The sequence below is a fragment of the Rhodotorula toruloides genome (genome assembly GCF_000320785.1).
Source record: "Rhodotorula toruloides NP11 unplaced genomic scaffold Scaffold15, whole genome shotgun sequence".
NCBI classification, from domain to species: Eukaryota; Fungi; Basidiomycota; class Microbotryomycetes; order Sporidiobolales; family Sporidiobolaceae; genus Rhodotorula; species Rhodotorula toruloides.
Genome location: NW_015622975.1, coordinates 18804 through 31494, shown reverse-complemented (window position 1 = coordinate 31494; position 12691 = coordinate 18804). Strand labels below are relative to the sequence as shown.

The window sequence follows — 12691 nt, the reverse complement described above, 5'->3', positions numbered from 1 at the left end:
GACGCCCTCCGCCTGTGTCGCCCGTCCCACCCACTGCGATCTCCCTCGTCTCGACTCCCCAACGACGACGATGGCTTCCTCGGACACCTGCTCGTCCGCACCCAACTCGCTCCCATCGACTCCGCCCGCCCTGGCTTCCCCTCCGACGTCGCTCTTCCCCCCCGTCCCGCTCGGCATCGCCTCCCTCTCGCTCGGATCCTGCAAGTCGCACTCGCTCGCAAGCAAGATCCGCGCCGCAGCCGAACAAGGGTTCGCCAACATCGAGCTGTTCGACCTCGACTGGCAAGACTTCCGTGACCGTTTCGCGAGGGAGAACGGGTACGCCGTCCCGTGCAAGGAGGGCGACGAGGCGAGTCGCGCGGCGGCGAGGGAGGTCGTGCGACTGTGTAGGGACGCAGGGGTCGAGATCAGTTGCTGGCAGCCTCTGCGGACATTCGAGGGGTGGTTGGACGAGGAGGACGAGCGGGAAGCGAGGGAGTACGCCAGGGGGATCCTCGACATCCTCCCCTTGCTCGGCACCGACCTCGTCCTGTGCTGCTCGACAACTGCTCCCGCCTCACGCACGACTTCCTCCCTCGACAAAGCCGTCTCCGACCTCCGCTGGCTCGCCGACCTCGCAGCATCCTACTCCCCTCCCATCCGCATCATGTACGAAGGACTCTCGTTCGGCACACACCGGCGCTCGTGGCAAGACGTTTGGCAAGTCGTTGAGCGCGCCGATAGGCCAAACCTCGGTATCTGCCTCGACTCGTTCAACACCCTCGCGCTCGAGTGGGCTAGTCCGTACACACGCTCTGGACGGCTCAGCGACGACGTCGACGACAAGCTCGAGAAGAACATGCGCGAACTCGTGAGGCGTGTACCGGGCGACAAGGTGCGTCCGCTCTCCCTCCCTTCCTCCTCGCTCGAAAACTCACCCCCTCCCCCTCGTCCGCACAGATCTTCCTCTACCAAATCGCCGACGCACGCCTCATGTCCCCACCCCTCTCTCCCCCCTCCGACCCCTCCATCCCCCCCATCCGTCCCTGGTCGCGCTCCCACCGCCTCTTCCCCCTCGAACACTCTCTGGGCGCATACCTCCCCGTCCAGCGCTTTTCGGACGCTGTACTCGCGACCGGGTACAAGGGGACGTGGAGTGCCGAGGTGTTCAACGATAGTTTGAGCGCGAAGGGGGAGGAGGTACCGCGCGAACATGCGAGGAGGGCTATGAGGGGGTTGGAGAGGGCGGTCAAGGAGGCGTATGAGCGCGCGGGCAAGATTTGGTGCGTTTTCCCTTCTTCTCTTCTTACCTACTCGACCTCGGGGCTGACGACGTTTGTCGCGCAGAATGGACCTTTCTTTCCTCCTTCGCTTCTCATCCTTCTTCACTCTAGACTCCGCCTCCCGTCCGTGCCGTCAGTCCTCGCATCGCTGTACACTGTTGTTTCCGCATCACTCGCCTTCGCTGTACATCTCTTCACCTCGCTTCCTTCGCATCGTCTTTTCTTTCGTACTGGAATCACTAGCAGAAGTCTCGCTTCGTCCTCTCCTCTCGATGTCGATGAGAGCGCGAGGGGAGCGATTAACGACGTTTGCAAGTTTAGAAAGGTTGCGAGAGACTAGGTACGCTATCTGCGGAAACGAACGACGGAAGGAGGAGTGTCTAAACGCGAGGGAAAGGAGAAAAGGGTCCATGAACGGCACAACAAGCATAAGAAGAGCATCTACATCTGTCCCTCACTCCACAACACCGGCAGCAACACCACACAAGCCGTCCAAAACACCCTGATGCTCTTGACCGTCAGCGCAGGGTACTGCCACACCGCTGGCTTGCCCTTGGAGGTGGAAGAGGCGAGGGGAGTGGTGAAGAGGCAGTAGATTGAGTAGAATGCGACGCGGAAGAAGTGGTAGAAGAGCAAGGCGGGGGAGGGGCGGAGGCTGTAAAGGGGAAGAGTGTCAGCGTGAGAAGGTGGGTGAGAGGGAGGGGAGGGGAGACGCACGCGGAGAGGAGTGAGACGGGCCCGCTGATACAGTCCCCGCCGCGCTCGAAGTACTTGAAGCAGCCAGTCTTGAGCACTTCGAGGTTCTCGTCTGCAGGGTAACTCGAATCGTCAGCTTCGTCCTCGAGGGAGAGAAGCGCATTGGGACGCACCGTCTGCACCGAAGAGCGAGTACAGCGCGAGCGAGAGCACGTTGATACAACTCGCGACGGCCTTCCTCTTCCAATGCCACTCCTCGAGCCGCTCGCTCATATCGAGCCAGTTCTCGAGACCCACCGCTCCCCGCTCGTCCGGCTCGACTTGTCCCACCGCTTTCCCGCCGCCAAGAAGCTGCGTCAGGATAACAGCGTCGTTGAAAGCGACTGTCATCCCTCCGCCCGTCAACGGGTGTCGCATATTGAGCGAGTCGCCGGCGAGGAAAGCGCCTTGGACGTCTCGACCTTGCGGGTAGGACGGCAACCACGAGTTAGGCATCGAGCGAAGGCGGTACGCTTTGTCGCCTGACAAACTCTTTTCGAGGGCCTTTTCGAACGAGGGAACGATCGAGGAGGGAAGGACGGGCGAGACGTGCGTGCGGAGGAAGGAGGCGAGGTCTCGCTGCGGAGGGAGCTTGTAACCCCGAATATCGACGAGCATGCGGGTCTCATGTGTCGCGAGTTGGTAGACGAGGACCGGGCCGAGAGAGGGGACGGTCAAGTCGGCGGGAGGAGGGGGGTTCGCGGGGTCCATCTTGCCGAGGATGACGTGGCCGTGGTGAGGGGCTGGTAGGTCGGCGTCTTCGAGGACGAGGCCGACAAAGTGCGAACGGGTCGAAGGGGTGACGTGAGAAGGGAGGAGAGAGCGGCGGAACTTGGACATGCAGCCGTCGGCAACGATGGTGAGCTTGGCGCGGAAGTCGACCTGCGCTGGGTCGGATGCGCCATCGTCGCGCTTGCGAGGAGTCGCCTTGATGCCGACGATCGTGCCCGCCGCATCCTCCAGCAACTCGTTGACCGTCGCCTCGACGAGCGTGACGCCCTTTGCCGACTGTGCTTTCCGTCGCAAGTTCTGCACAAAGTGCCCGTGGTGGAAGCTCCGCCCCTCTTGCTTCCGCTCCGTCCCGTCGCTCCACATCATCTTCTTGCTCTCCTCCGGATACGGAATCGCGACCGACTGGTCTCCCCAAAAGACCTGGTATCCCTCGCAAGGCACCGCATCGATCCCCTCGAGCGCATCATCAATACCGAGTTTCTGCAAGGCGAGGCAGCCGCCTGGCTGGAGAAGTTCGCCGACGATCCGGTCGGGCTCGGACAGGTCGCGTTCGAGGAGGAGGACGGACCGGCCTGACTCGGCGAGTCCGTACGCAAGAGCTGGACCGAGGATGCCGGCGCCGACGATGGCGATGTCGAATTCGGTCGCAGCGGCGGACTGAGCGAGAGAAGCGGCGAGTGTCAGCGGGATCAACGGGGGTTGGGATGATGCGGGCGCACCTGCGGGTCCGCAGAAGGTACACGAGTGGCGTCTGCGTGCGTCTGTATCATGCCTGACTTGCGATGCGAGCGTGGTCGCGGCGAGACAAGTCGAGTCGGTGAGGATCGAACGAGCGGCGGTGGGAGTGGCAGCGGCGTGTGTGGGTGTGGTGTGCGGGTTCGTCTAGGTGTGTCTAGCGTGTGTGAGTGGGTCAAGCGTGTCTGTGAGCGTGCTGAGCGTGGTCGAGCGGTGTTGTCGCGGCGAAGAGAAGCGAAGGGCGGTGTTGGTGGGTTCGTCCTCCTTCTGCGCGCACAACACGCTCGTACGATGCTTGCGCGCGTTTTGTGGTGCTGACAGACCCACAGCTACCCACTCGAACCACCCACATCGCTCCTCATGCCGTCCTCGCTGCTCTCCATCTTCATCAGCTCGACGGCGGCAATCCGGCTCAAGCGACGGTGGCAGCGCACGAAGAGGATGGTTAGGTTACAGCATACACCTCTGAGCTCGAGGACAGAGTGGGCCTGGTCGAGGGACGCTTTCCACGGGCTGGAGGGCGGAGGGAGGTTGCTCTGTGTCGCGGGACCCTCCCTGACACCACCTCTACGGACTCGTCGAGCCTCTTGACACGCTGACGCTCTTCCTAGGGGGTTATTGGGGGGCAGAAGAGCGCCTGAAGGAACGCGCCTCGCCAGGTCGACGCCGTTAACTTGGACGGCTGCTCTTCGCCTCGTCCTGCTTCCTGTGCGCGCGCGCTACAGCTCATCGTACATTTGCCGCCCAACTATCTCTTACAAGCGCAGACATCCGGTCGGTGGGTTGCTCACGGAACGGAGGGACGCCGTCCTGCCGATACGTGCTTGTCTGCGCGATTATTCGAGCTCGCCGCGCAACGAGGCTCTATGTGCGACGTGCCAAACATCCTTTCGAGTACAGCTTTGCAGGCAATCTCGTCCTCCAGACTCAGCGACCACAGATGCGTCCTTCGCCCTCCTCGACTTCCAACAAGTCCCCGCTGACTTGTAGTCTTCCGACACGCAGCCGCGGCTCGCTACACGTTGTGCGCCCGCTAGCTTACCGGCGACGGACGAGTAAGTTAACGAGCTGTCCGCGCAGACGCATTGCAAACGAGCGTGGACGGCGAGGTGGGCGGAGCGCGCTCTTCTTTCTCCCGGATCAGCTGGCTCTCGCCTTCTCCCGCTTTGCTCAGCTGAGCGCGGGCAATTCATTCACGCTCGCCACGACCCGGTCTCTGGGCCCCGGAACTCGGTGCCCCAAAGTTTTCAGCGCGCGAGCCGGAGCCCTCCATCTCCTGCTCTTCCCTCCTCGTTCTCCTCCTCTTCTCCTCACTCCGCCTCCTCTCTATCTCGCTTCGCTAGCGCCTCGGGGCTCCATCTTCGACACTCCTCGACCACTCGCACTGGTCTCTGCTTGGCCTTGCCCCTCCATCGACTGCACACACCCCCACCCCTTCCACTCCGCCCACCCAAGCTCTCGCTCGCCTGACAAAAATGGTCAACCTCTTCGCGCGCGTCGAGGACCGCCCGACTCCCAAGGCGGTCTACAACTGGCGTGTGTACGCATGCGCCATCGTCGCTGCGACGGCAGCCATCATGATTGGGTGCGTTTCTCGTCCTTCCCTCCGCCGCTTGACTCCGACGCTGATTCCTCGCGCGATGTCGTTGACAGCTACGACTCTGCCTTCATCGGCACGTCCATGGCCCTCGCGTCGTTTAAGAACGAGTTCGGACTGGCGCACAAGACGTCGAAAGAGTTCGCCGCCATCTCGGCCAACATCGTCTCGACGTACCAAGGCGGCTGCTTCTTTGGCTCGCTTGTCGGATACCCGCTGGGTCAGATCCTCGGTCGACGAATCGGTCTCTTCATCTCGGCACTCGTCTTTGTCCTCGGCGCAGGCGTCGTGAGTCGCCCGAACGCTTTCCCTCCTCATCGCGATTTGACTGACCCGCTTTGCACTCGTGCAGATGCTCGCGGCTGACGGCGCACGCGGTCTCGGACCTATCTACGGCGGTCGAATCGTCGCCGGACTCGGAATCGGTGCCGCCTCGAACTTGACGCCCCTCTACATCTCCGAGATCGCGCCTCCCGCTATTCGTGGACAGCTCGTCGGCATGTACGAGCTCGGCTGGCAGAGTGGGTCTACCACTTCTCCCCTCGATGTCTGATATGCACTGACGAAGCTCTCGCTCACAGTCGGCGGCCTCGTCGGGTTCTGGATCAACTACGGCGTCTCGGAGAACATCCCGTCGAGCCACAAGCAGTGGCTCATCCCCTTCGCGGTCCAGCTCATCCCCGGCGCGCTCTTCGCCATCGGCATCCCCTTCTTCGTCCGCGAGTCTCCTCGCTGGCTCATCACCCGTGGTCGCCGCTCCGAGGCACTCAAGAACTTGTGCTACATCCGCAAGTTGCAGCCTGAGGACGCGTACATCATCAACGAGATGAACGAGATCGACGTTCAGGTCGAGCACGACCGCACGGCTGTTGGAGAAGGCTTCTGGGCGCCGTTCCGACAGGTCTTCGGCAAGGGATTCCTCTTCCGCCGCATGCTCATTACGACGTCGTTGTTCATCTGGCAAAACGGCACGGGCATCAACGCTGTCAACTACTAGTGCGTGGCTCTCTCATTCACCAGCACCTGACACGCGCTGACCCTCTCGCGCGCAGCTCTCCCACAATCTTCAAGTCGCTCGGCATCACCGGCACCAACACTTCGCTCCTCACCACCGGCGTGTTTGGCGTGATCAAGACCGCCCTCGCGCTCGTCTGGTGCTTCGTCATCATCGACAAGTTCGGTCGTCGCGGCATCCTCCTCGTCGGCGCAGTCGGCGGTGCCATCTCGATGTGTACTTGCGAGTCCTCCCTCTCCGTCCGCCGCTCGAGCTGACATGACGTGATGTGCAGTCGCGATTGGCGCGTACAACAAGATCCAGAACCCTGCCGCTCACCCGACGCCCAACCTCCCGCCCGGCGGAAAGGCAGCCATGTTCTTCTTCTACCTCTGGACCGCCTTCTACGCCGTCTCGTGCGTTACCTCACCTCCGTCGCTCCGAGCAATAGCTGACTGTACTTGGTGCGCAGCTGGAACGGCACGCCTTGGGTCGTCAACTCGGAGGCTTTCCCCGGCGCTGTTCGCCAGGTCACGCAGTGCTTCGCCGCAACCTCGAACTGGCTCTGTGCGTCCACCTTCCCCTTTCCTCCGAGTCCAGCAGCGCGCTGACCCGCCACGAACTCGCAGGAAGATTTGTCATCTCCCGCGCGACTCCCACCATGTTCCTCAACATGGGCCACTCGGGCTACGGCGTCTACCTCTTCTTCGCGACGATGCAAGTCCTCTCGGTCCCCTACATTTGCTTCCTCCTCCCCGAGACGCGCAACATCCCCCTCGAGGAGATGGACCGCCTCTTCGCCCAACGCAACGTCTGGAACGCCAACAAGATCGTCATGGCCGAGCTTCGGCGCGAGCACGAGCTGGGCGCCAAGAACCCCGCGTACCTCAAGCCTACCGCGAGTCAGGAGCAGATCGAGAACGCCTCGTCCAGCGATGGCGAGAAGGTTTGATTGGAGTATGGTTGGGCGAAGGTGTGCATATCCGCGAGGGCGTCTTTATCATTGTCTCTGTCCGTGTAGAAGTAGTATCGAGCCGCTCCCGGGCTTGTGTTGGAAGTAATGGCTTTCCACATCCTCCTCTTTGTCTCGTCGTCTCGAGTCGCGCAAGAAGCTGGAGTGGCGCTACAGGCTCGATTGCGCGCTACTGCTACGTCAAGCTACTTCAGAAGATGATGCGATATAGGGGAAGCCGATCCGACACGAAGCTACAAGCAACTACAAGTTCCTCTTCCTCGTCCGGCCTAACGACGACGGCTACCCTGCTGGAGCAGCAAGACTCTAACGATAGACTGGAACAGGTTGATGACGCTGATTATGATGCCCACAGACTCGCGGACCGGGTCGGCGGGAATGGCACCGCGTTGGGCGAGGTTGGCGTGGTGGCGGACCTACGAGGAAACGACGAGGTGAGTCAGCCCAAGTTCGCCCAATCTCCGGAACGCCGACCCAAGCTCGAGATGAATAAACTCACTTTGTTGGTGTCGTACAGAATCATGCCCGAGAAGACGGCAACGCCGCCGTAAGCGCTGACGCTCTCAAGGAGTGTAAGCGTGCGAAGCGAGGTCGTAGCGGGGAGGATCAAGGGCGCGAGTGAGGTGCAGATGAGGACGCCCAGGCCGGCGAGGAGCGGGCCGCCAATCCAGAGGTACTGGTCCGACTTGGCGGTCGAGCCTGCGAGACGGAGGACGTCAGTCACGGTTCACAGGAAGGAAGGATGGCGGACGCACCAACGTAGGAGATGCCAGCCGTCGCGCCGAGGGTGTAGAGACCGGCGCGGCCGAGGATGTGCGGCGCGATGAAAAAGAGGGGCGAGAGGGTGAGACCCTGCATGGCCGAGAATCCGGCCCAGCAGAGGTAGTGCGCCGGCGAGTCGGGCGCGGTGTAGTAGACGCCCATCATCGTGCCAATTCCTCCAACGAGCGAGATACCCGCGACGAGCCACGGGTTCAAAGCCATCATGCGGTAGGTCGCGCCATTGCGGAAGGCGAGGAAGGCCGTTCCTGCGGTGATGGCGAGACCCGCGCCCGTGTACTTGAACGTCGAGCGCAGGTAGTCCCACTCGAAGCCCTCGAGCGGCTTCGTCTCGCGGTTGAGGAGGAGGTTGAGGCCGACGGCGCCTGTGGAACGGAGCTCGTCAGCGCAAGTCAGCGCGCGGTTCGGGATCTCACGGACCTGCAATGCCGACTCCAACGTTGATGCCGACCTTGCCCCAGTCGATGCCCTGCCTCGCTCCCGCTCCGTACCCATAGGCCTCGTTCGGGGCGGTCGCCACCCCTCTCTTCGCTCCGGCGCGGGTCCACGCGCTCTTGAGAGCCTCGAAAGCCGAGCTAGGCTGTCTGGGTGTCGGGTGCGAGAACGCTGCGCGGGCGGAGGACGAGAAGAGGCGGGTCGATGATGAGGGTTTCGCGGAGACGGCGGCGAAGCGGAGTGAGGCGGGTGCGACGGGCGCGTGTGCGTGGAGCGCTGTGTGCGATACGAGCGTGCGTGTGAATGCTGCTGCCATCGCTCTAGCTTGTGAGAGAGTGGCTTGAGCGAGAGAGAGAGTGCCAGCGAGCGAACTTGGCGGAAGAGATGACGAAGGCGTCCGGCATCAACCTCGGGGATCGCTGGCTGAGCAAAGCGACTCGTAGATGCATCGAGAAGCACTGTAGTAATACTGCAGACTGGGCGAAACAGCCAGCGAAGCGGCCGACTCGCTCCTCCGCCTCCTCCTCGTCGCGGTCCTTCGAGGTGAAAGGCGTCCCGAGCGACATCGTTCGACTCCGTAATACATCCACCAGCCACACAGCGCCCTACCAGAGCCCCCACCACCCCGACTGACCCATCACATCCTCCCACCGTCCCTCCCTCCTCACCTCCATCCCCTTCTCCTGCGCACCATTCCCCACCCTCTCCTCCAACCACTCACTCCACAAAACTCCCTGCGGGTCAACACTCTCCCTAACCTTCCTCCATCGCTCCAGCCGCTCGCGACCGAACATCCTGACTCGCTCGGATTCGTAGAAGGGAAGGGTCGGTTTGGTCCAGTGTGGACGTGAGGCGGGGCGAGAGCGGAAGAGCGATTCGAAGAAGGTTAGGAAAGTGTAGAAGCGTGAGGGAGTCGGGAGGCTCAGCGGGCGGTAGCTGCGTCCCGAGACTCGGTGAGCTAGAGGCGCGAGAAGGGCGAGAGTCGAGAGGGACGCACATGATCGGCTCGAACCACATAACCAGATCGTCCTCCTTCTCCTCGCGGCCCAGCAGCTCTTCGTACGACGCAGCAGGCGAAAGGAAGAAGTCTTCGCCTCTGACGCGCGTGAAGCGCAGTTCCATTGGTGCGTGCATCCCGACTCGTTTTCCTTCGGCGGAGGCGAAGAAGGTGATCAATTGGCGGAGGATCTGGGCTGCTGGTGCGGGTGGGGACTTGGCGGAGGAGGACGGAGCGGGAAGGGGAGCGGACCATTCGTCAACGAGTTCTGCGCGCAATGGAATCAGCTCCGCACTGAGAAAGAATGAGAGATGCTCGGACTCACGCCAGTACCCGCAATCCATGTACTGCGCCTCATAGCTCCTCAACCTTTGCGTCTTTGGCATCGTACTGGCGAGCAACCAGTACCCCAATGCGTTCAACCACGGCTGGAGGAAAGGGAAGAGGTAGGTCGTGATGAAGAAGGCCGTGGCGTGGATGAAATGTGTGAGCTGGGATGAGACTCGGGTGTAGAGGGTGTTTTGCTGTGGCGGGGGCATGGGGCAGCGCGAGGCGCGCCAGAGGACGGTGTTGGGCGAGGAAGAGGTCGGTGTCGGGCCAGGGTAGTACCAGAGCTGCGCGCGCGCTGTCAGCAGATCTACGAAGAGTGATGAAAGCCCTACGCACCTTGACATACTCGCTACTCCTCGCGAGCTCCCACAACTTCCTCCCGCTGTTGTCCTCATCGAGGTAATTCTCCAATCTCGTCCTCGTCATCGTAAACTCCAGTCCGAACGCCTCCTCGCATTCATACTCGACCTCCGTCACGATCCCCACTGCCGCTACGCCCGCTCCTGCTGCACGGAAGAGCTCGTCGCCCCTTTCAAGCCGACGGATCTCGCCGGTAGGAAGGACGATCGTGACTGCTTTCGCTGCGCCAGCCGAGATCGGATGGAAGGCGGAAGAGCCGTGATCTGGACCGAAAAAGCATGCGCCGACTGTCACGTCGGGGAGGGAACCGAGTGTTGGCAGGGAGAGGCCGTGAGAGGCGAGGAGAGGGTTGGCGTCGCGGAGAGAGAGGCCGGCGCCGAGGATTGCGGTGCGGGAGGTCGAGGGGAAGGAGGAGTGGGTGAAGTGACGGAGGGAGACGAGCCACTGCGCGAGGGTGAGCGTTAGCAAGACACGAAGCGAGAAGGTCAAGGATGCGGACGCACTTGATTCGAGTGCCAGATCGGTCCTGGGCTGTTGTGCAGTCCGACAGCTCGCACCTTCTTCCCTCTCTTTCCTGCCTCCTTCAGGATCAGCGCAACCTCGTCGTTCGTCGTCGGGTGGAAGAGCAGTTCTGGCGAGACGTTGTAGGTCGAGCTCCAGTTCCTCAGCTTTGGGTGAGCTTCGGGAGGGTGAGTGAGCGTCTCGAGTAGGTCTGACATCGTCTGTGCTGGTGAGCGGTGAAGCGGCGGAGGGAAAGAGCAAGCAGGCGACCTCCAGAGCCAGGAGGACGTCATGGGCCAGTCAACCGCTCATCTGCGACCGAATCTGAATGTCCGGTGTTGCTAGATAACAGTCCACGAGCACATCCATCAGCCGGGCCGTGCACACAGCGTCCACCGTGCCCTGCTTCGCCGTCTTGACAAGTCGATCGAGGTCGAAAGCGATGAAGATGAGGCGACGGCGTGGGAGCATTGAGAGGCGCTTGAGAACGCCTGACTACAGTACAAGAGCGTCCTGCAGAGCATCGTCGCGCTCAGCAGCGTTGCAGGCGTTGTTGTCGCTGCTCAACCCGCTCCGTCCCTCTCGGAGTTCTTCTTCACACGCTCACACCGCTTGCTGGCCCAAACACAGCTGCTGCATGCTCAGAACAGGTCAATAGACCCAGCGAACCCACCCGATCACGCCGCCATGCTCCCTATCCCGGCCGCATCCTCCCCTCGCTCCTCGACACCCGTCATCCCGTCAGCCGCCGCCAAACGCGCCATCTCGTCCCTGCCCGCGCCCTTACGCCGACTGCTCTCCCACCCACTTGTCCTGCGCGCCCGCACCTACCGCCAGCAGCACCCCAAACGTACCTCCTCCCTCGCAGCTCTCCTCGCCCTCTCGCTCGTCTACCTCGTCTTCCTCCGCGGCGACTCGAATCCCTACAACCACGCGCCACTCGCATGGGGTACCCATCCCGACGCCATCGTAAACTGGGGAGACTACGTCGGGTTGGGACATCAGCGGCAAAAGGTGTATGATGCGACGCCCAAGGGGTATGCGGATATTGGAGACAAGTTTCCGGACCTTGATAAGGCGCTTGGGGGTGGGCCGCTGTATAGGAAGAGGCGGAGTAGGGAGGAGAAGGAGCGGGGAGTGGAGAAGCAGGATTTGAAGGAGGCTGGGAAGGGGAGGAACTCGTTTGAGAGGCATAGGCATGGAGTGCTTGGAGGTGCGAGTGTCGAGTGGAGTACGGGAGTTGTCGGGAGTGGCACGTACCTCGGACCGGGCGTCGACATGCGCAAAGACGGGTCATACGCGATGGACGTTGTCAAGGCGGACGAAGTCGACCGACCCGCCTCTTCCTCCGCCGCCATGTCCCTCCAGCGTCCTTCACCAGCCCAACACGCCCTCTCACAGCACATCCTCGAAAAAGGCTGGGTCTACCTCGACGAAGAAGACCGCCTCAACACGGAAAAACTCCAGCTCGAAGCAAAGGAGAAGCGCTTCTTCGACAAGCTGCCGCTGCGCGAGAGGGTGAGGGAGGATCCAGAGGGACAGAGGGAGGCGGCGGAGGCTTGGGCGAGGGTTTATGCGGCGATGGAGGAGCCCAGGCGGCCGAAGAGTGCGCTGGAGGTCCAGGTGGAGAAGATGGTTAGGCGCGTGCCGGTGGTCGTCTTCAGCAAGACAACGTGCCCGTGAGTGCTCTTTTTGCGCCCTTTCTGCAACGCCCCAAGCTGACTCCATCTCGGCGACGCAGCTTCTCGAAGCGGGCGAAGGAGCGACTCGAGGAGTTGCAGCTCTTCCCGTCCGCTCACATCGTCGAGGTGGACTTGCGGCGTGCGTTCCCCTACTCGCACGTTACTCTCCCGTCTTGTCTGATCTTCCGCTGCCCACACAGCCGACATCATCGCCCTCAAAGCGCTCCTCGCGCGCCGAACAAACCACTCGACCTGGCCGAACATCATCATCGGCAGTCGCTCGATTGGCGGCGCAGACGACCTCGACAGACTGTTGGAGAGTGGCGAGTTGGGAGAGATGCTGGAGGAAGTCGGCGTGCGGTGGCAGAAGCCGTAGAGAGGGGATCGTCTGCTCGTCGTAACGAGGCATTTCGGCTCGTACGATTCCTTGGGGACGGTGATCCGTCGTGCAGAGACGTCAGATCCGTTCGGCGTGGCTGGCCTTTGTCAGGAGACGAGCCTCTGTACGCCTCCTCTTCGACGACATCGTCAAACCTCTTCGCTCGCCTCTTCGTCTCGCCCACTTCGCTCGTTTGAGT

At 62.0% G+C, this 12691-nt stretch overlaps 6 protein-coding genes across 6 annotated transcripts; 3 read left to right on the top strand and 3 right to left on the bottom strand.

The window, feature by feature from the left end:
- Positions 1-70: 70 nt before the first annotated feature.
- Positions 71-1602, top strand: RHTO_01746 (3-dehydroshikimate dehydratase; the record flags this gene model as incomplete). The annotated part of the gene is made up of 3 exons (XM_016415425.1): positions 71-874; positions 940-1262; positions 1512-1602. 3 exons carry the CDS (start codon positions 71-73, stop codon positions 1600-1602), a joined length of 1218 nt encoding a protein of 405 aa, XP_016272399.1.
- A 101-nt stretch (positions 1603-1703) lies between these two features.
- Positions 1704-3499, bottom strand: RHTO_01745 (squalene monooxygenase; the record flags this gene model as incomplete). The annotated part of the gene is made up of 4 exons (XM_016415424.1): positions 1704-1917; positions 1980-2070; positions 2132-3386; positions 3449-3499. 4 exons carry the CDS (start codon positions 3497-3499, stop codon positions 1704-1706), a joined length of 1611 nt encoding a protein of 536 aa, XP_016272398.1.
- Positions 3500-4939: 1440 nt separating this feature from the next.
- On the top strand, positions 4940-7007 carry RHTO_01744 (MFS transporter, quinate permease; the record flags this gene model as incomplete). The annotated part of the gene is made up of 8 exons (XM_016415423.1): positions 4940-5049; positions 5118-5349; positions 5414-5582; positions 5643-6057; positions 6114-6292; positions 6351-6471; positions 6528-6626; positions 6689-7007. The coding sequence occupies 8 exons, from the start codon at positions 4940-4942 to the stop codon at positions 7005-7007; spliced, it is 1644 nt and encodes a 547-aa protein (XP_016272397.1).
- Positions 7008-7297: 290 nt separating this feature from the next.
- Positions 7298-8559, bottom strand: RHTO_01743 (bax inhibitor family protein; the record flags this gene model as incomplete). Its single annotated transcript, XM_016415422.1, has 4 exons — positions 7298-7444; positions 7528-7727; positions 7784-8173; positions 8229-8559. The coding sequence occupies 4 exons, from the start codon at positions 8557-8559 to the stop codon at positions 7298-7300; spliced, it is 1068 nt and encodes a 355-aa protein (XP_016272396.1).
- A 289-nt stretch (positions 8560-8848) lies between these two features.
- RHTO_01742 (D-arabinono-1,4-lactone oxidase) lies at positions 8849-10649 on the bottom strand (the record flags this gene model as incomplete). The annotated part of the gene is made up of 5 exons (XM_016415421.1): positions 8849-9179; positions 9241-9508; positions 9566-9854; positions 9907-10374; positions 10434-10649. 5 exons carry the CDS (start codon positions 10647-10649, stop codon positions 8849-8851), a joined length of 1572 nt encoding a protein of 523 aa, XP_016272395.1.
- Positions 10650-11118: 469 nt separating this feature from the next.
- Positions 11119-12489, top strand: RHTO_01741 (glutaredoxin domain containing protein; the record flags this gene model as incomplete). Its single annotated transcript, XM_016415420.1, has 3 exons — positions 11119-12110; positions 12173-12252; positions 12314-12489. The coding sequence occupies 3 exons, from the start codon at positions 11119-11121 to the stop codon at positions 12487-12489; spliced, it is 1248 nt and encodes a 415-aa protein (XP_016272394.1).
- Between the last annotated feature and the right edge of the window lie 202 nt (positions 12490-12691).